At 46.6% G+C, this 21,360-nt stretch overlaps 1 protein-coding gene across 2 annotated transcripts in view; it reads left to right on the top strand.

Moving 5' to 3' along the window:
* The window catches only part of CSMD1 (CUB and Sushi multiple domains 1), a 1,870,054-nt gene that overhangs the window by 1,764,585 nt on the left and 84,109 nt on the right, over positions 1-21,360 (top strand). For both annotated transcript variants that reach the window (XM_077848529.1, XM_077848528.1), the window contains exon 50: positions 6,208-6,393. In XM_077848529.1, the coding sequence (XP_077704655.1) occupies positions 6,208-6,393 (186 nt within the window). The remainder of the gene's footprint in view (positions 1-6,207; positions 6,394-21,360) is intronic.

Here is a 21,360-nt window from a genome sequence, read left to right as displayed (position 1 = left end):
AAAATCATCCCTCTCCATGTCAGTGGGGGCCACATGGGAAGCAGTAAAGAAGTTCCCTCTACAATCCCAGCCAGGGAAGTATCAGTGGAGACCTGGAGGCAAGCTGGACTTCCCACCTTGCCCAGCAGGGACCTCACTCATCTGGACTCCCACCCCCACTGGAGGTAGAGATGGAACCTCTCTACCAACTAGAGGGCTGTTAGAAAAGCCTTAGAAAAACAGAAGGCTAAACAAGTGCCAGTCGTATGAATGACGTAATGCCCCAGTGTCCAGGTGTTAATGCGATATCACCCATCACACCAAGAAATGGAAAGGTATCAGACTAAATGAGAGGAGACAGTCCACAGAAGCAAAGCCAAGAGGACACAGATGCTAGGATGCTCCCCGAGTCTAAAGCAGGCATCATCGACAACTACAGTGTAGATGAGCACTTTATTAGATCATGCCTGTGAGTCTGTATACACAATTAAAAAATAAAAAGTCTCATCAAAGAATTAATAGATACAAAGTATAACCACATGGGATGATTAGAACTAAAAAATACAATAACTGAGATTAAAAAACAACAACAAAACAAAACAAAACAAACAAACAAACAAAAAACCTCAGTAGATGGACCCAACAGCAAAATAGGGAGGACAGAAGAAAGTACTTCTCTCCTCTGAATCTAAGGTAGAATGATAGAAATTACCCACTTTGAAAAACAGAGAGAAAATATTCTTAAGAAGAAATTAACAGCCTACCAGACCGTGGACTGAGCCTCCCGGACCACAGACTAAGCCTCCTGGACCACGGACTCAGCCTCCAGGACCACGAACTGAGCTCCCAGGACCACGTACTGAGCCTCCCAGACCATGGACAAGGGACTATGGACTAAGCCTCCCAGACCAAGGACTGAGCCTCCAGGACCATGGACGAGGGACCATGGGCTGAGCCTCCAGGACCATGGACGAAGGACCATGGACTGAGCCTCCAGGACCATGGACTGAGCTTCCAGGATTATGTACTGAGCCTCCTGGATCATGGATGAGGGACCATGGACTGAGCCTCCCAGACCATGGACTGAGCCTCCAGGACCACGTACTGAGCCTCCTGGATCATGGATGAGGGACCATGGACTGAGCCTCCAGGACCATGCAGCTGTAACAAATGACCTGGCCTGTGTGTCATCAGGGTCCCAGAAGAAGAGCAGAAAGATGGAGAGGCTGACAAAGTGCTTGAAGAGGGATGACCTACAGCCTCTCAAATTTGGCAAAATATGTACACCTAACTGATCCAAACTGTTAAGTGAGCCCCAAATACCAGAAACCCAAAGAAATACACAAGAAGGCACCTCATGGTAGGGTTCTGGAGACTAAAGGCAAAGAGAAAATCTCCTGAAAGAAGCCAGGCAGACACAATGGATCGTCTATAGGGAAATAAGAATTGTAGTGACAGTTCCTCATCAGAAACTCTGGTGGGAGAAGGAAGTGGAACAGCATTTATCAAAAGCTGAAAGAAAACAATCAAACCAGAATTCTATAGTCAGCAAAAATATTGTTAAACGTCTTTTTATCTACTAGGCTTGTAGTGAATAAAAAGTGACATGATTTCCATATTATCTGCTTCCAATGCTTTTCCTATCAGACTATAACAAACTCACTGTGACTTGGCTACGACATGGTTATAAACACGAAACAAATGAAGGCACAGATACTATAGAGTAGAACCAAATTATAGGTGGTAATTTGGAATATTCTTCTATTAGAATTCTTTTTTTTAAGATTTTATTTATTTATATGAGACAGAGGGAGCGCACATGAGTGGGAAGGGGCAGGGCAGAAGGAGAGGGAGAAGCAGACCCCCCAATGGAGCAGGGAGCCTGACGTGGGGCTTGATCCTGGGACCCTGTGGTCATGCCCTGAGCTGAAGGCAAACTCTTAACTCACTGAGCCACCCAGACGCCCCGTTTCTATTAGAGTTCCTAATTAATTAACATTTATCTATATCTATGAGTAGACATGCTTATACATAAATTTTAAATAATAGTGAATTCTTATATGCTCAAATTGTATACTTCTAACCCCTCAGAAATCCACTGTCTACATGTGGGACACAGGATACGTCCCTGCATTGTTCTTCATTATGGTTTAGCAGAACGTATGAGGGGTTTGCATTAGAGTCTTGCAATGCGGGTCCTCTTCTGTACCTCTTGGCACATCCTAGTTTACAGAACATTTCGGGGGCTCTTATGCTGAGCTTATTGGTGGTCCTTCATTTTTGTTTATGCTCTTGTCATATCTGATGTTCAACTAGATTTTTTTTTTTATTATAAACTTGGTGCCTATCAGATTTCCTGGATGTCCTGTTTCAGATGTTCTTACTTGGATGTATCTCTTACCTTAGCCAGCCATAGGATACTATTTTTATTACAGGCTTTATGGTACGGGTGATTGATCTCCCCCTGGGCTTGCCTTAGCCATACAAGTGGGGTCCAGATAACGAAAAGGTAGACATTCCATTTTGAGATAATGGGTAAGTGAGCTAGGATACTGATAGAGTATGAGGCAAATGTTCGGATGAGTGGACAGCGATTGGCCACCAACCAAATCCAGGCTGTGTAAAGAAATAAGTGAATGAAAGAACCTGAACTGCCTTCCTGGGAGAAAGTTTCAGGAGAGCTACCGGGAAGGTCAGGTGGCAGCCCTAGAACTTAGGCCCATTTAGCTTAAGACGTGGGCTTTGCTCAACTGGACACTCAATAGGCAGCTGTGGTTGCAACACCAAGTGGACTGATTGGATGTCAAGGCATGAGAATCACAAGCCTAAGGCAATAGGCAAAGCCCAAGAATCACTGAGCTCTTCGAAGGGAAGAAAATGGAGGGAGGAAGGAAGGAGGAAAGGAAAGGAAAGGAAAGGAAAGGAAAGGAAAGGAAAGGAAAGGAAAGGAAAGGAAAGGAAAGGAAAGAAAGAAAGAAAGAAAGAAAGAAAGAAAGAAAGAAAGAAAGAAAGAAAGAAAGAAAAAAGAAAGAAAAAAAAGAAGAGAAAGAAAAGTGAATGGTGCTGTGTTGAAACCTGATGGGCGGCAGAGAGAAATGGAGCCATTGTAGGTTACAGGGAACGATTATTTAAATAAGTGGGAAAAGTCAGAGACGTGTTTAAACCTGCAGAGACAGGAGGATTCCTGTCTGGTCTTGGATACGTAAAAAAAGAAATCCCACGTGGTGTTCATGTTATAAAAGAAGAGTAGGGAGCGGGACCATCGAGTAGCTATTCCATTTATGTATTTGAAACCAAAATGTTAAATATCCCATGAGATAAGTGATAGAAATAAGCTAATTTACTACTGATTTTTCTCTTTGCTCTCTTTAATAAATAGGTTACAAGGAGTTATTCCTTGCAACTCATATTTTTATTTGCAAAAAATAAGTATAAATGACAATTGTGAATATAACTATGACTGCTAATAGGTTTTTTTTTTTTTTAATTTATTGAGTGCCTACACTGGATGAACCCGGTGCTAGTTGTTCTGTATATATTATGTCATTTACTCCTCACATTACCTCTGAGGCGGCTGTTATTAACCTGAAAGCAATGAGACAACATTGATTAAGTCTATTAACTGAAATCATAGAGCCGCCAAATGTCAGAGGCAAGAACTAGTACAGAAGTCTGATTTTAAAGTCCATGCTCTTCGACAGAAGGTAATTTTAAAGGATGGGTGTGTGGTCATTTGCCTAGGTCGCTGGGAAACACAATGCTTATTAGTACAATTTAAAAAAATGAAGATTTACTCCCTTTAGCTATAATAAAAGTAAGAACATTCTACATATTTTGAACGTCTCATGCATTGAGCTCATTGACATTTAAAAATTGATCTGAAGAATATCTGTCACTTAGTAATCACGCACAATCTTGGAGAGGAATGAGTAGATGAACCAATTCTAGATGTTAGCAGGAGGCTCCCTCATCTTAGCAACCTAAGTCTCTAAAGATGATGCCATTTATCTCCATTGAGTCAGAAGGGTGAGAGTGCCATGGGTGATTGATTGCCAACCTTTATTTTAAGCCCAGCCAAGCAGCCTACTGTTAAGACGCTCTGTCGAGGCGAAAACCTGTAGCTCAAGGCCAAAAAAAGATTCCCAGGGGATGATCAGATGCCAGAAAGTGGGTCTCCTTAATTCCCTCGAATCAGGGTTCACATGTGAAATAAGCTTCCAGATTTAACAGAAGTAGCCAGAAAGCTTTTCTGTGCTGGCCTCCAGGACGTGAATCCCTTTAAGGTAGAGTTTCATGGGTATTTGTAGAATATCACCTGCCAGAGAAATGCCATTTTGCTCGCACTCACCCCAAACGAGAGCTAGAAGGAAGCTGGGCACTGGGCATGCTCCAGCAGGTGGGAGAGAAATTAAGGTTTGTGAGAATGAAATTGAGATTTGAGTGAAATCTGCGAGGAATTGGTGAAGAAACAAGAGGTTGGTGATCCTGAGGGATCCAATTGCAAATGAATCCACTGCATTCAATAAGTCAAGATGAACATTTTGCTAATACTTGACACATTGCCTCAATAAAGCAATGGCTTTGGAAAGCCGGAGGTCATTAATTATTTTGAATTCTTTGTCCAAAATCGTGTCTATATGTCTAACTATTTTATTTCCGATCTACTGCAAATTTTTATTATAGAATCCTTCAAATATACCTATATTACCTGTATCTCTATCTCTATCTCTCTCTCTATCTCTGTCTCCATGTATCTAGTATTTTGGATGGTTGAAATAGCTGATTAGGAATTTAAGCCCAAGATAAATTTGAGTACTTGGGAGTTTCTAGAGCTTTGATTTTTATCTGCCACAACATTTATTTTTCTTTTTTTACCTTTTTCATAATCCTCTATTGCATTTTTTCAAGAACGTACTATAGAAACAAAGAACGGAACAACAACCAAAAGACTCCGAGCGAACCAAGGTAGTTAGCCCAGTGCGCTCCTCTCTGGGGCTCTTGTAGAATAGAAAGTGGTCTCAGGTGGGAGTCACAGGTCGCTCCGATACCCTGGGCAAGTCGTCTTAATTTTCTGACTGCCAGTTTTTGTCATTTCTAAAACTATGATTTCTTATGGAGTCTTTCATCGCATCCTTCCAACTCTAACAGGCTACACGTTTCTTCTCATTGGAAGTGGTGTGGAAAATAATTCTTAATTACCCAAGTTTAAAATCCACAAGGTAAAAAATAAATAAATAAATAAAAATAAAATAAAATAAAATCCACGAGGTGAATAACACCTTGAATATTGATTGAGCAAACGGAGGCCATCACTCTAGTTATCGGGAAAGTTTCCTTTGACAGGTGCCCCTGCATGCTCTACCTGTCATGGGGCGTTACTCTCCATCCCTTGGTCCCCTTTACCATTTTGTTCCTTTACGGTAACTTCTAGTCGTTTCACTTGAGAGGTGTCTTGTGTTTGTTTGTTTTGTCTCTTTCTGTCTCATAGTAGGTAAGTCTGGATTGGAGCTAGGAGATGCATTCACCCCGAAATCTCCCTCCATCTTCCTTGTCTTTCGGTCACGTGGGCTTCCTTCATCCCCCTCTTGCGTGGCCTCGCACGCAGGCAGATGTGCCTAGCACCCGTAGGGCTGGGCCTCTGCCCTGGTGTCTTCCCTTTGTCCCCCTGGGTTTTAGATCCCCCGACAGGTAATTTGTCAAATAACAGAGACTGTGATGGTGCAGGCATCCATGGCCTTGGCTGAGGGACTTGCCTTCCGTGGACCTGCGGGGGGCTTTGCGGAGGATGCTGTGGGGGGTGGGGTGGGGAGGTGCACATGGGGGGAGGCTAGACGGCTTACTTCAGTCCTGACTCCTGAGGAATCTCAGCATCAAGGCGTCCGTAGGTTCTGTGACGGTACAGATGACGGTTCCATCCTGTCTTTGCCACACTAGGTTGGGCACAAAGCATGACGCTGTGCGGTCGCGAGCACCGCGGTGTCCTTAAGCGGCACCACACGGCCAGGCTTACCTCCGGGGATGGTGGCCACACAGACGTTCCTTTCCGAGCAGTTTTCCACGGCTTCTCACGAACGCTTATCGTTAAAACCCGAATCTTTAAAACTTGGAAAGTGGGTGCACTTGTGCCCCCCGTTAGACATAAACGTCCAGCAGATGGAACGTGCGAGCAGGACGAGGGAAGGCGGGAGAGCCTTGCAGACTAACCGCATCTGCGCCTTTTCTTCCCAGCGGTGTCCTGCGGAATCCCGGAGTCCCCAGGAAACGGTTCCTTTGCGGGCAGCGAGTTCACGCTGGACAGCAGAGTGACGTACGAATGCAGCGAGGGCTTCCAGCTGGAGGCGGGCCAGCAGGCAGCGGCCGTGTGCCGGGAGGACGGGCTATGGAACAACACGGGGAAGCCTCTGGCGTGTAAACGTGAGTGTCCACGTGCCTTTGCACGTCTTGGCCGACTTAATTAGGAGCGAGGGTCACGGGTGAGCGCTCCGGACCCCAAAGCGCAGAGACCCTCCTCCACAGCGTGTGAGGCCTCGGTCTCTTGCATCCTGGTAATGCTAGAACCAAAGTGTTTGAAGACACTAAAAATAAATAAATAAATAAAATAAGGTAAATAACATAAAAAAGTAATAATAACATATTCCGCAGAGAATACTCCAACCATATAAAATAAGCTCAGCATTCTTGAAAGCTGGTCAGATAGAATCATGTCGGTTCCATGAGGATCTAGACCTTGTGGTTTATACAGCAAACCATGGCGACACTGTCACTTGCAATTCGGGTAGATAAGTCCAAAGGCTGTTGAGACACATGCGGCCATGGCTCCCTACGCAAAATATTAACACGTCGTCCATCACGAGCCTCCTGTTCGCCTCCCACGTCTTTGCAAATCCCTTGAGGTTAAAGGCAGTGGCTCCCTTCCTGGTACGTCACCTACTCTGCGTAATACGCTGGTGCTTAATAAAACTACATAATACATTGGTGCTTAATAATGGGTGATGGACCTGTGAAGAGGAGGAAGTTTCCTGGGAAGCTCTTTATGGTTCATAATACTATTCCTAAAAGGGTCAGAAGTTTGGGCCTGATGTGGTCTTAAAAAATAACGATCTGGCCCGTACTGCAGAGCCAAAGAGAACAAAAGTTCACACACACACGATGTGCACCAAGATCCTCATCGTGGCTGTATTAGAACTTGCCTCACACTGGAAATAATCTAACTGGCTACTTCGTGAAAACGGAAAACTATATACTATTGCTACACATACAATATTTTTGCTTTTACGATCTTTGAAAAAAAAGAAAACATTTCCACGTGATCCTCGATTATAAAACTACTTTGTTGACCTCTTTTTGCCTTTGGTATTTTGGTCATATTAAAATTATTTTAAAAAAATAAATAAATAAATAAATAAAATAAAATAAAATAAAATAAAATTATTTAAGCTCCTTCACTATGAACACGTAAATGTTTACAGGATATAATTGACTTTCCTTCATAGTTCTTGCTTTCCTTGTGATCGTTTACTTCATTTATTTATTTATTTGTTTGTTTGTTTGTTTGTTTATTTATGGTTTGCAGGTAATTGTTGCTTTTCTGGAGTGGCCATGAGATACGATTGAGACAATAGCGACACTTCTCAGTTATCTTTTTATTGAATGAAGTACTGTTCTATTATGATTAAGAGACAGTACAGGAAGCTCGGGTAGTAACATCCGTAGGTTTTTAAATCTGATCGATCCTTGATAAAATTATGCTCTAAGAATGAGAGGTAAAACCCAGAGACGACAATAACTATATGTTTTGGGCTCCTCATCATGGGCACAATTTCCTAGGCGTTGAAGACACCACTCACCTAGCACACAGCCTTGGGGTTGTTATTACTGACCCTTTTTTTTTTCGTTGTTTCATTTTGTTTTGTTTTGTTTTAATAATAAATTTATTTTTATTGGTGTTCAATTTGCCAACATACAGAATAATACCCAGTGCTCATCCCGTCAAGTGCCCCCCTCAGTGCCCGTCACCCAGTCACCCCCACCCCCCGCCCTCCTCCCCTTCCACCACCCCCAGTTCGTTTCCCAGAGTTAGGAGTCTTTATGTTCTGTCTCCCGTCCTGATATTTCCCACACATTTCTTCTCCCTTCCCTTATATGCCCTTTCACTATTATTTATATTCCCCAAATGAATGAGACCATATAATGTTTGTCCTTCTCCGACTGACTTACTTCACTCAGCATAAGACCCTCCAGTTCCATCCACGTTGAAGCAAATGGTGGGTATTTGTCATTTCTAATGGCTGAGGAATATCCCACTGTATACAGAGACCACAGCTTCTTTATCCATCATCTGTCGATGGACACCGAGGCTCCTTCCACAGTTTGGCTATCGTGGCCATTGCTGCTAGAAACATCGGGGTGCAGGTGTCCCGGCGTTTCCCTGCATCTGTATCTTTGGGGTAAATCCCCAACAGTGCAATTGCTGGGTCGTAGGGCAGGTCTATTTTTAACTCTTTGAGGAACCTCCACACAGTTTTCCAGAGTGGCTGCACCAGGTCACATTCCCACCAACAGTGTTTTTTTTTTTATTATTACTGACCCTTGTCAATGTAAAGTGTCTACTACATGCCGTGTGTCTCCAACTGCTTATCTGTGAATCTGCTGACTGCTCTGAGCCGGGAGGACCGCACACGGCCTTCCCAAGGAAGGAGAGGCTACTCGTCTGCAGAGTTAGGGTCGAATTCCATTCTCTCTGGTTCTAAACCCTGTGCCCTCTTCATTATGTATCCCTTTGGCACGCTGGTTACACATAAGGTCACGTACGGAGCGTTAGAAATCCTAATGTCTGGGTCTGATTCTCAGGGATCCTGTGGTAACCAGTCTTGGATGTAAAATAGGCATCAGGGTTTTTCATTTTGTCTTAAGTTCTCTGAGCACTATGTTTAAAATGGATGACCACTGGGTGTTATTCTATATGTTGGCAAACTGAACACCAATAAAAAATAAATTTATAAAAAAATAAAAATAAAAATAAAAATAAAAATAAAATAAAATAAAATAATAAAATAAAATAAATAAAATAAAATAAAATAAAATAAAATAAAATAAAAAAATAAAAAAATGTCAGGTATGTGCTAGGTTTTAAAGGCAAAGCCATTTAGAATTTGCATAGTGTCTGAGAAAGATGTGATCAATGGCAAGGTAACTACGTAAATGATGAAAATGTTTTCGTTTTTGTTTTTAGAACAACTTCAGGTTTATAGGAACAATGAGCAGGAAATGTAGAGATTTCCCCTCCCCGTGCCCCTCCCCGCCCATTGTCAACATTTCCCACCAACAGATGGAGAGGCTCGTTTGGTACAAGGGATGAACCTGTTTTGATACGTCATTATGACCCAAAGTTCATAGCAGTACATTAGGGTTCATTCTTTTTTTTTTTTAAGATTTTTAAAAATTTATTTATGCATATGAGAGAGAGAGAGGCGGAGACCCAGGCAGAGGGAGAAGCAGGCTCCATGCAGGGAGCCCGATGCGGGACTCAATCCCAGGTCTCGAGGATCACGCCCTGGGCTGAAGGCGGTGCTAAAGCGCTGAGCCCCCCGGGCTGCCTCATTAGGGTTCATTCTTGGCATCATACTTTCTGTGCGTTTGGATAAATGGATAAATACGTATATCCGCCATGATAGTATCATACAGATATTTCACGGCCCTAAAAACTGTCTTGTTCTGCCTGTTGTCTCCCCTGCCCCTCAGCACCTGGAAACCCCCTGGCGATCTTCCTTTCCTGTCTCCACAGTTTTGCCTTCTCCAGAACATCATATAGTTGTAATTATACACTATGTAGTATTTTCAGAATGTTTTCTTTTTTTTTTTTTCACTTTGTGGTATGCGTTAAGGGCTCCTCTATGTCTTTTCATGACTTAAAAGCTCATTTCTTTTTGGTTCTGCATAATATTTCATCATCTGGATGGACCGCGGTTCAACCATTCCCCCTCCTGAAGGACACAAGGGACACAGCGCCTATAAGCATTTGGGTGTAGCTGTTTTGTGGGCATAGGCTTTCAACTCCTTTGAATAAATACCCAAAAGTATGATTGTTGGGTCATATGGTAAGAGGATGTTTAGTTGGCAAAGAGACTGTCGGCCTGCCCTCCAGAGTGGCTGCACCGTTTTGCATTCTACGAGCACCGGGTGAGAGTCCCTGTCGCTCCACATCCTCGTCAGCATTTGGTGCAATCAGCGTTCCGGATTTTAGTCACACCCTCATATGGCGGCAGGGGTATCAGCTTGTGGTTTTAGTCTGTAGCTCCTGATGACGTACGATGTGGGGCACCCATCCATGTGCTCGTCACCTGTCCGCCTTCTTTGGCGAGGTTTCTGTGTAGGGCTTTTGCCCGCTTTTCACCAAGATGTTCGCCTTACTGTTGAGTTTTAAGGGTTCTTTGCACATTTTGGCTGCCAGTCCTTCATCAGAGATGCCTTTTCCCAGCATTTCCTCCCAGCCTGTGGCTTGTCTTCTCCCTCCCTTGGTGCTGTCTTTCGCAGAACAGGAGTTTTCGATTTTAACGGAGTACAACTTACCGATTCATTCTTTCATGGAACACGCCTTTGGTGTTGTACTTAAAGAGTTATCCCCCCAGTAAGGGGTCACCTAGATTTTTTCCTATGTTACCTCCTAGGAGTTTTATACTTTACATTTGGGTCTTTGATCCAATTCAAAGCAATCTTTGTGACAGGTGTAAGGTCTGCACTTCTATTCATCTTGGCATGGGGACGTCTGGTTGTTCTAACGTGATCTGTTGAGAGTATATCTCTGCTCCATTTGAACTGCTTTTTGCTCCTTTTCCAAAGATCAGTTTACTATGTTTTAGAGGGTCTATTTCTGGGTTTAACATTCTGCTCCATCCATCTATGTGTCTTTTTTTTTTTTTTTTTTTTTTTTGCCAATATCACACTGACTTCTCACTTCTGTTTTTGTTTAGTTAGAATGGAATATAAAATGACACCTTCCCCCCCCCAAAATGTATTTAATACAAATGCAACAATTTGAAAATTTAGTTGGAAGAATATTTTCCAGTATCCTACAAAATCAATCTTGATTTTGGTTGTAAGTATTTCTAGGGATATAATTGATTTTATTGAAAATGCCCTGATGGGCACAGATAACTTTCATGATCTTTAAAGCTATAGGGAAATTTTATTTTAAAGATTTTATTTATTTATTTATTTGTTTGTTTATTTATTTATTTATTTATTTATTTATTTATTTATTTATTTATTCATGACAGACATAGAGAGAGGCAGAGACACAGGCAGAGGGAGAAGCAGGGTCCCTGCAGGGAGCCCGATGCAGGACTCGATCCCAGGACCCTGGGGTCACGCCCTGAGCCAAAGGCTCAACCACTGAGCCACTGAGGTGTCCTAATACAGAAAAATTTTAAGGCCATGATTTTTCCTAAAGATAATCCAGCTTATTGGAGATCACAGACATTCAGTCAAAGTGGCAGTTTTTTTTTTTTTTTTGGCATTCCATTTTAACTTTTTTAAGGCATTCTCTTGGATTAATTAAAGGCTACCTCACATATGTGCCTGCCACTCCACAGATCGACACAGTGAGCAGGAACCCGTCGTATGTCACTGTGATGTTGCATCATTTCATCGTGAACATGTGCTGGACCGGATGCCTTGTGTACAAGCGCAAACTATTTTTTTATGTACGAGCCACATTTCAGTGCTAAGGCCATACCTTACTGGGTTAAGCAATTATGCACACCCAGATTTTCAACTCTGCTTTACAGCTTGGTCTCCGGAATGCCAATGCAGGTGGTTTATATTTGGCGATAAATGGGTCGCCATCAGAAAACTCCAGCGTGAAGAGCCAGTTATGTCAGACTCCGGAGGAAAAGAGGCACAGTATAGCTTTCTAAGTCTTTAGTTGGGGGTAGAGAAAGAAGCTGAGCATTTCAAAAATAGGAAAGCGGACAAAATGCTTTGGATCCCACGGAGGAAGTGCGTGTGGTGCTCCCCTGGGCACAGGGGGCCAAAGAATTCACTGCTACGGGGAGGTGCTGTGTGCACGTGAGCTCGTCCATCCAGGGTTCGGTGATGTGTGCTCCGTGAGGACGTCTGGCTTGTGACCACTGGCATAGGACAGTCGACAAGGCAAGCCTGTGCCCTTTGGAGTCTCCGCAAAGGCAGGACCTTAGACCAATGGCCTGATGCAATCATAGCAGGAAGAGGTGAGGTGTAGATGGAGTCGCCTTTCCGGAGGAGCAGGCCCTCTGCCGGATGAACGCGTGGTTTAAGGAAATAGCGGTAACGACTGGACGCTGTCGTCTGTGCTACATCGTTCAGTTATAACAACCAAACTATGGAGACAGTATTGCTTTCCTCGTCTTATTGATTTAATAAGAAGTAAATCTGCAATTTGCAACCATGTAAACTTGATTGGTGGTTACACAAGCACCGAGGGAAGCGTCCGGGGCACGGCCCCGGCCCTGTTGGCATCCCCTACCGCCCCGGGAGGGCTGTGTGGCGACCCTGACTGGGTAGGGACACTTGGGCCTTCTCAGAGCACAGCGATGTGCGGCTCTCCCAGGCCCCCCCGGGCAGGGGCCACATCGTAGGCAGCATGAAGCCAAGGCTCTGAGCAGCCGCAGCCTGCGCTAGACCCGCTCGGTAGGGAGCTGGCTTTCCTGCTGAGTGGGGAAGCGTGTAAGGAGCGGCGAACTGAATGTCTTCCTAGCTCCGAGACGTGCCCAGAGGTTGGGACAAAAAGGAACAGCAGAGGAAGAGTCGGAGCCGAGGAGGCCGCGGGTCCGAGCACACACCCGGCTCCCCTCCGCCCGCAGATGGGCGTCCACACGGGCCTTCCTTCTGTCTTCCCCTCTTGCTGCCCCACGGCCGCCCCCTCAGGTCCCGCAAGCCCTGCCTGGGGAACACGGTGTCCACGCCCACACGGGGCCACGGCAGTGCCGCCTGCGCCCCAAGTCACCCCCCACCTGCCTAAGTCTCCTCCCACCAGACCGAGCTCGGATATTAGGGACAATCCGACTTGCAACCTGACCAGCTCAGGTTCTGTGCACGCATGTTGGGTGTTCGTGCCGCAGAGACGAAGAGCTCTTTTAGGACCAGCCCCAGACACCCACGGTCTTCCAGGCTGTATTCCAGAACCTTCCCACAGATGACCCCGTTGACTCTACGAGGTGTGCACCTGTCATCTGGGCAGATGAGAACCTCAGAGGCCCTGGTTGGGAAGCTGGCCGGTGTCGCCAGTGGGGGTTTGGCTGTAACACACCTGGGCAGGGGCCCTGCTCCAGCTCCCACGCCCTCTGCCCCCGGGAGCCTCACTCACCGGTGAGCGCCGCGGTGAGCCCTGCGTGTTGTAAAGCTGCGCACGAGACAGGAAGAGGGGTGCCGCGACGGCCCAGCGGGTCCGCGTTCTGGAAAGCATTAGCTGACGGGACGTGAGGGAGCCACCTTTTGCTTGAGGATGGGTACTAGAACCAGATGATTTCAAGGATGATGTACATTCAGGTCTAAAATTTTCTAGAAAAGTCAGGAACGAGGGGCCGTTGGCGGTGTGAGGGCACGTGCTGCATCAGTTAAGAGCGCTGTTTTGTGCGGATGTGAACCGTACGTTACACACAGAAGGGGGCTGGTTTACACATGCTTTTGAATTTTTTTCTGTCTCAAAATGCATATTCTAGATGGACAATTGCTTTAAAGTTACAATTAAAAAAAAACAAATCACAAAATTATTTCTTAACTACAAGTGAGGATCCCAAGATAGAGAAGTTACAGTGTGTTCATTTAAATGGTTGTGAAATGGGAAGAAGCCCGTTTGCATTTTATTTTATTTATTTTATTTTATTTTATTTTATTTATTTTATTTTATTTTATTTTATTTTATTTTATTTTATTTTATTTATTTTATTTTATTTTATTTTATTTTATTTTATTTATTTTATTTATTTTTTTAAAGGCTTTTACTTATTCACAAGAGACACAGGCAGAGGGAAAAGTAGGCTCCATGCAGGGAGCCCGACGTGGGACTCGATCTCTGGACCCTGGGGTCACACCCTGGGCCGAAGGCAGATGCTCAACCGCTGAGCCACCCAGGGATCCTCCATTTGCATTTTAAAGCTTTTATTATACTGACTGTGATTCAGTAACACAGATGATACACATAATTTTTCTAACAAAATAGAAAATCACCCCCAAATTTTCTAAGTATCATTACAAACCTTCAGGTCTTTCTCATCTGTCTGTTGTCTGTTAGATCTTTAAAAAGGGAGAATCGGACATTTTATTTATGTCGTTTAGTATCCAAAGACTGGGAAAGCCATTTAATCTTGGGGTGGGGGTTCCGTGGCAGGGGGGATGTTTTCTTCACTTAATTTAAATCCAAGGGATTGCACGGAGGAAGCATAAAGCTGTACTCTGCGCCAGGAAATGCGGTCGCCGTGGAAGTCTGAGGTGCTCGTTTCCCCAGGGCCGCGTCCTCTGTGTTCTTTGTCCACATGACACGATTTTGTTTCTTTGCTGACGGCAACACGGTGTAGGTCAGAACCCCGACTCCTGGGAGAAGGGAGCACTTGCACTTTGAGGCGTCGTGACTGTCGTGACCGGCCGCTGTGGCTGTGGGCCGGCTCACCGAAGGGAAGGCGTCCTAAAGACACCGATTCAGTCGCCCCCCATCCTGCAGACCCCCAAGGCAGGTGCCGCGGATCCTTTCTTGTCATTTAATTATTTACGGGGACTCTGGATCACTGAGGACGCGGGCCCCGCGGGGGGCGGGACAGCTGTGGGGGGACGAGGGGGGATGAGGGGGGATGTGCGGCCTGGGCGGCTGGACCCCGGGGCCGGCAGGTAAGCCCGATGCGCCTGGAGTTGAGGACAAAGCAGAACCGCTTCGGCCGCCCGCTCGTGAGAAACGAACCCCAAGTCCTAATCCTAACACGGAGGCCTTCTCTTTCAGTCGCAGGTGTTAGGACGCGAGTCAGTCATGGGCAGTTGACCGGGGACCTTCCAGGTGCAGACCCCACGAGCGGGTCACGGGATCAAATGCCGTGGCTGTGGGTTTCGGGAAAGGGAACACGAGTCAGAGTCACCACATGCTTTATGCGACATAGAAAAACCAAGATTAAAAAAAATAATAATAATAGGGGATCCTTCGGTGGCTCAGTGGTTCAGCGCCTGCCTTCGGCCCAGGGCGTGATCCTGGGGTCCCGGGATCGAGTCCCATATCGGACTCCCTGCATGGAGCCTGCTTCTCCCTCTGCCTGAGTCTGCTTCTCTCTCTCTCTCTGTGTCTCTCATGAGTAAATAAATAAAAATCTTTAAAAATAAAATAATAAATAAATAAATAGAATAAAATAAAATAAAATAAAATAATAAAATAAAATAAAATAAAATAAAATAAATAAAAAAGAAAAACCAAGATCATATGTAAATGAATTACCTGGTGACTCGGCGGCCTAGCTACGTACACATCAACGGATACATATGTGCAGACACACATCTACATGCAACACACGCACATGTATGTACTCAACACACGTGCGTGTGTGTACGTGTCTGCATCGCAGGCCCATGTTCATGTCACACACACATAAATACGTGGATACGGTGTGTCCCTGTGTGTGTCCACATTTATATATGTGTGATGAACTTGTGTGCTGGTAAATATGAAAGAATATTGTACATAAAACGTTTGGGGGGATATATATTTATCCACTCAGTCCCTTAGAAAGTGGCTTAAAAATCGCTTATGCTGTTGTCTTTATGGGTTACCCCATGTGCAGGGTAGAATGCACGTCATCCTTACATTCAGCACCTTCAGGAACGTGGTTTCATCCTAAACCATGTCCCTGAACCGCTGTGTTAGGAGATCAGCCCTATGCCTGGCATCACAGAGGTTCCACCCCCCACCCCCCGCCCCCGCCCCCGCCCCGCCCCGGGCCAGACACCGGCATAAGCATTTGACATGCTTTTGGGCTCTGAGTCCTTTCACAGACCTTAGAGGCACTACTCTTATCCCCATGATGCAGATGGGGACCGGGGACCCTGAGAACTGGGAACCCCCCCCCCAGGTTGCACGGTCGGTCCGGGGCAGAGTCGGGACTGAAGCCCTGGGTCTGGCCCTGGCCCGTCCAGCGCAACTCTGCGTTGACAGGGGACCTCCGTGGCGGAGTCAGCAGAGCCGAGGAAGGCAAGTCCTGTCCCACTTGATCCAAACACATAATCATCATGTGTGTACATATTTTTTAAACATGCATATTAAAGCTAAAAGAAAAAAAAAAGAGGTACGTGCAGGATCCGAGGTGTAGGTATATCCCTGCCCCCAAGTCAGTGTCGGGTCCCAGATCTGGAGAGCCAGGCCAGACGGACGGTTCAGAGCCACCGCGGGCAGCAGGAGCCGGACCCACGATCTGCCCCGGATCCTCTGCAGCACCAGGGAGGGGCTGGGGCGGGTGCGAGCCCCCCCGACGCCAGGTCCTGATACCTTAGGGGAGCCCATGCACAGTTGGGGAATGCCCGCTACAAGCTCGGCCGGTTTCTGCTCCTTGAGGTCGGGGTGCCCAGGTTTGCAGGACGGGTTTGTGCTCCCCGAGCCGGCGAGGCCTGGTGGCCAGCCTGTGGAAGCTCTTCCCGGTGCCGCCACACAGTGCCCAGCCCCAGCTACCGTACGAGTTCCTGGGGTGCGGTGTTTGCAGCTCACACACGGTGCCCAGCCCCAGCCTCTGTACATGCTCCTGGGGTGCGGTGTTTGCAGCCCCCACGCGGTGCCCAGCCCCAGTCATCTGCACTCCCGGGTGCGGTGTTTGCAGCCCGCACTCAAGGGTCAGACAAATGTTGTTCTTGAAAATGTCATTCTGGGATCTTGCTGCTCTGTTGGAGTTCAGACGTCACAGCGGATCAGACTCAGTCCTTTACTGCGGGACACGCTGTGTTTGACCCCGTGATGTTCCTGCTTCTGTTATTTTATTTGCAGAGACTGGACGTGGCCTCGTCCGGCTTTGTGAGGTTGAATGGGAGTGACGAACGGGTCCCCCTTGGCTCCCGGATACACGTGAGAAAGAAGGCTGGCATTTAAGTGCGGGGCGGTACATCTGGGTCTGGTCTCACGTGGGTCGCTCCTAAGAATCGGGAGATGTTACACTCAATCGCTTCATCTCTAAGAGGCGTAACCTGTGCAGGGGCAGGTGCATTTGTCCGTCTGGCTCATGGCTGTCGTAAGCTCCCGGGGAGTGAACATCAGGGTCCCTGTCAGGCAACACATAAGGGAACCATTTTTTTTTAATTTTTATTTATTTATGATAGTCACAGAGAGAGAGAGAGAGGCAGAGACATAGGCAGAGGGAGAAGCAGGCTCCATGCACCGGGAGCCCGATGTGGGATTTGATCCCGGGTCTCCAGGCTCGCGCCCTGGGCCAAAGGCAGGCGCTAAACTGCTGCGCCACCCAGGGATCCCGGAACCATTTTTTTAATTGTTTTTTGCGAAGTTGCTGCCATGTGACCAGAATGACTCGTGAACAGGAGAGGTTTTCACCCCCTCAGGCGGGACGGTTGAGGCTTTTCCGGCCAAATGCACTTCCTGACACGCAAAGCAATCGTCCGCACTGGACTTGTGCAGGGTTTCGTACGACAGATCTGAGGAACGGGCGCGTTCAACATGACGCACTAGAGATCATTCTGAATATTCCGTACAGAACTAATAATCACCCTGTCCCGTTCCATCGGATGGTGAAGTTCATTAACGTCACCAAATAGGAGTATCGACATTTTATCTTCCATATAATGATTGCAAACCCAAAGTTATGGGAAGATGGGAACATGGACACGCATTTCTATCTCTAAGAGTTCTCGAAATACCTCCCCCCACAAAACGATGTGATGCTGGTTGCTTGAAATGTCACAGTTCATGCGCTGCCCAAAAAGAACGCTTCCGCACATGCGTCACCCACACTGAAGTCTTTCGAAGGAGAAAATAACCTGGTGCCACATATGGTGTTATGCATTGAACTGTTAAGAATTTAGAAACGATTTAGGGGTTGCTCTAAGGAGGAAGTCTGCAGGTTCTATGGTTTCCAGTTCGGCCCCTTCGCGAGCTCGGCCGTGATGCACCCACCAGGTGACCCTTTCGTGTGGGGTCCTAGCACGCGGAATGCAGCTAAGCAGAACTCGTTTATTCCGTGCTGACGTCACCATCGTGCCAACCGGAGTCAGAGGACGCAGCTGACGCTTCCGTCGACGCTGAACCTAAAGCTGTGCCTTCTCACGCACCAGCATCCAGGGCGCCTTCCTCCCCCTTCTCCAGCAACGCACAGCCGACTTTCTGGAAGCATCCATGGCTCCCCGCTCTTTTGTTGGCTCCCTTTAGATCTGTGCCAGCCTGTAGCCGAAGTATTAAGGATTGAGGCTCTGACCAATAAGGCAGGCGTCCCCACCCATTCGTACGGTGTTTCCTATTAGGCTTTACCGCAGCTGAACGGCCCCTGACGCAGATGCCAACCCAGACCGTACAGTCTACCTCCATAATAGAGCATACGGGCTCCTGTCCTGCTCTCATGGCATTAATGATACTTTATGTGCAGTAATTTTAGGATTTGGGGTCTCGCTCATCATAACCTACAAATTACCCAGGAGGCGTTGTTAGATTCTTATTTGAAACAATGCAAGGAGGCAATTCTCAGTAGGGAAAATGGGAGAGACTACTTAACCAAATGCATAAAACGCTTTTAAGCAAACGACGGTCTTTCCATAAAAAACTCTAAGGATGTTCCCCATGATAGGAGCTGACCAGGTGCTGGCTCCGTGCTGGATACGGGTGCCTACTGAGGCCATGAGTCTAGAAAGCGGGACTGATAAAACATACAAATAAAAGCAAGACGCGTAGCCACAACCAGAACCTCTGAGGGGTATTTAGAAGCAACTGAAAAGCCAACTTTTTAAGAGAGATCCGTCGGTGACGTCACCGCTGTGGATTCCCTTGTTGAAAGTGCAGTAAATGAAACGGCGAAGCAGCAGAATTTTGCGTTGTGCATCTGCACTTAGGTGAGCAGCGCCGCTTTCCTCGGGTCTAGGGGTCGGTTTAGACTCATTTGCTGTAATTAAAAGGGAAGCCATTTAGGTGATCAAAGGAAAGTAGCTCCACTAGGGAACTGAGATTATAGAACTACAACACAGGCCATTCTGAACAGCATTTGCCAGGATCACTACGCGGGTGAGGTTGACTCAATATTGCTCCTGTTTTCTCACCGAGATCAGATCTCATGGCAGGTGTTTAGCTCTAAGCTATGGGCAGAGCCGGGATATTAGTTGTTGACGCAGCCACAGTTAGTCATGTAAATGCTCGAGGGTCCAAGTCTACTAAGGGATATTTATTAAAACTAACATAGCAGCAAAATCCTAAGAACACTGGGCAGAAAGATGTCTGATCTCAAGAGGCTTTACAAAAAAAGTTCATAATTGAAAGAGGCCGTAGTCACCAGAAGGAGAAGAAATGTGGCAATTTCAGGACCAGACTGTGAGAACGTTCTGAGGGTTTGGATTCCATCGGGAATCCTGGGGAGGGGGCAGGTAGGAGCTTTGAAGCGTCCGGACCTTTTTTTGTGTGTGTGATGGTGAAAAGCTGATCGCTCTCAGGTGACCCATAAATCACCTGCTAGAAAGTTTGCTTTTACAACTCTGTGGTTTCACGCTTTGCTAAATCGCTATTCTCACCCTACACAACTCACACACTAAGCATTTGGTTAAAACAAAAATCCCAAACCGGCTCATTTCTGTAAGGATCCGGTGCTCCCGCCCAGTCCCCGGGAAGGGCTTGCTCGCAGACCCTGCAAGGCGGCCTTCACCTCGCCCCCCCCCCCCGGGAGGCGCTTCCTCCCCAACACCTCGTGCTCCTGCTCATCCGGCCAAAGCTGCGGGTTCTTTGGCTTCTGAGGCCCCACAACGGACACCAGCTGCCCCCTCCCCTGTCCAGTGAGGACGGGTGCTCAACGGCTCGCCGAAAGCTCGCTGTAGGAAGGACACTCGCAGGCTCATCTTACTCCGATGGCATCTAATTGTGACTTTACAAAGTAATTAAATGTGCTTGAACCCAGCCTGGTAATGAGAAGCCCTGACCCGCATTGGGTAGGAGGGGGGACACCTGTGGTTAGAAGGGAGATGGCCATTGCGTCCCTGCTCGGCGGGGCTGGGTGGCCTCTCCCAGCAGATGCATGGTCAGGGCCTGTAATTTATGGGGGCGGGAGGCCAAGGGGCTTCATGTGTAGGGGAATACAGTCGCCGTCTGCGAATCCCAAGCAAAGCAACTGCTGGCCTTCCTGCTTTGCCACTGGCTGGATGCGTCTGCGATGCTCTGACTCACTCGCGGCGAGCGTGAAAGCTGCTGTTTCTCGAGTAAAATGCGAAGTACTTTGTCGTCACTGACATGTCCGCAGGATAGAGAAAATGCGTCTGTGTGCGAGGACGTGTGCGCTCAGGGCGGCCCCGAGTAGCTGCACTTCCCGCTGAGCCGATTTGAGAAGCATCATTTCGGGGTTCTTACGTGTCAAGCGCGTCACTTAATGCTACGAACTCTGTTAGATACCGGGACGGCCCGGGACGCCGGTCCTCTTGAATTTGTCGACATACAAGAAGCTGGTTCCATGGGAATTGTTTTCTTAACATGTGATAGAAGAGGATCTTTTTTTTTTTTTTTTTTTTTTTTAAGGAGAGAATACAGAGTAACCTGGAGGACTGTGCACTTCCAACCAAACCAGCTAAACCTACATTTTTTTTTAATTTATCTTTTGAAAATACTTAATTTTGCTAAATTTGACCCAGCAACTTACTCACTTGTGATTGTCATAAACGCTGATTTATGACGTTTACGTAAGCGGAAGGCTTTCTTTTGCGACGTGTTTCCAGATGAAGTGACGTTTTAAGACATTTCTTTTAAAAGCATGTCATTACTGATACAACACGCCCGCGTCACTTGCTTCAGTCCCTTGTTGAATAAACACAACTTTCTTGCGTTGTTTCTAGAGGTGGAGGAAACGACAGGGTCAGAGGAATAACACGCGGGACACAGGTGAGGGCTGTGGCCTGGTCTGGGTGAGCTTGTCCACAAACAGCCCCCATGGTGACCCCGGCTCCCCTCTGGCCGTGCTGCTGGGAGGACCCACAGAAGCGACACTACAACTCGTCACTTCCTAAAACCCAATAATGCATAACAAAGAAGGGCTCATCTCTGTGCATCCCGAATGGATCATGAATGTCTATTAAAACGTACAGCACAGCGCACCGCCAGTGAGATGCCGCTTTCTTCCTTTAAAATGATTTTTTAAAATATTTACTCTTTGATTTAATCAATATATCATTAACAAAATGACAACAAAATGTTGC

The sequence above is a fragment of the Canis aureus genome, chromosome 15 (genome assembly GCF_053574225.1).
Source record: "Canis aureus isolate CA01 chromosome 15, VMU_Caureus_v.1.0, whole genome shotgun sequence".
NCBI lineage: Eukaryota > Metazoa > Chordata > Mammalia > Carnivora > Canidae > Canis > Canis aureus.
This window is presented reverse-complemented; position numbering and strand designations above follow the sequence as displayed.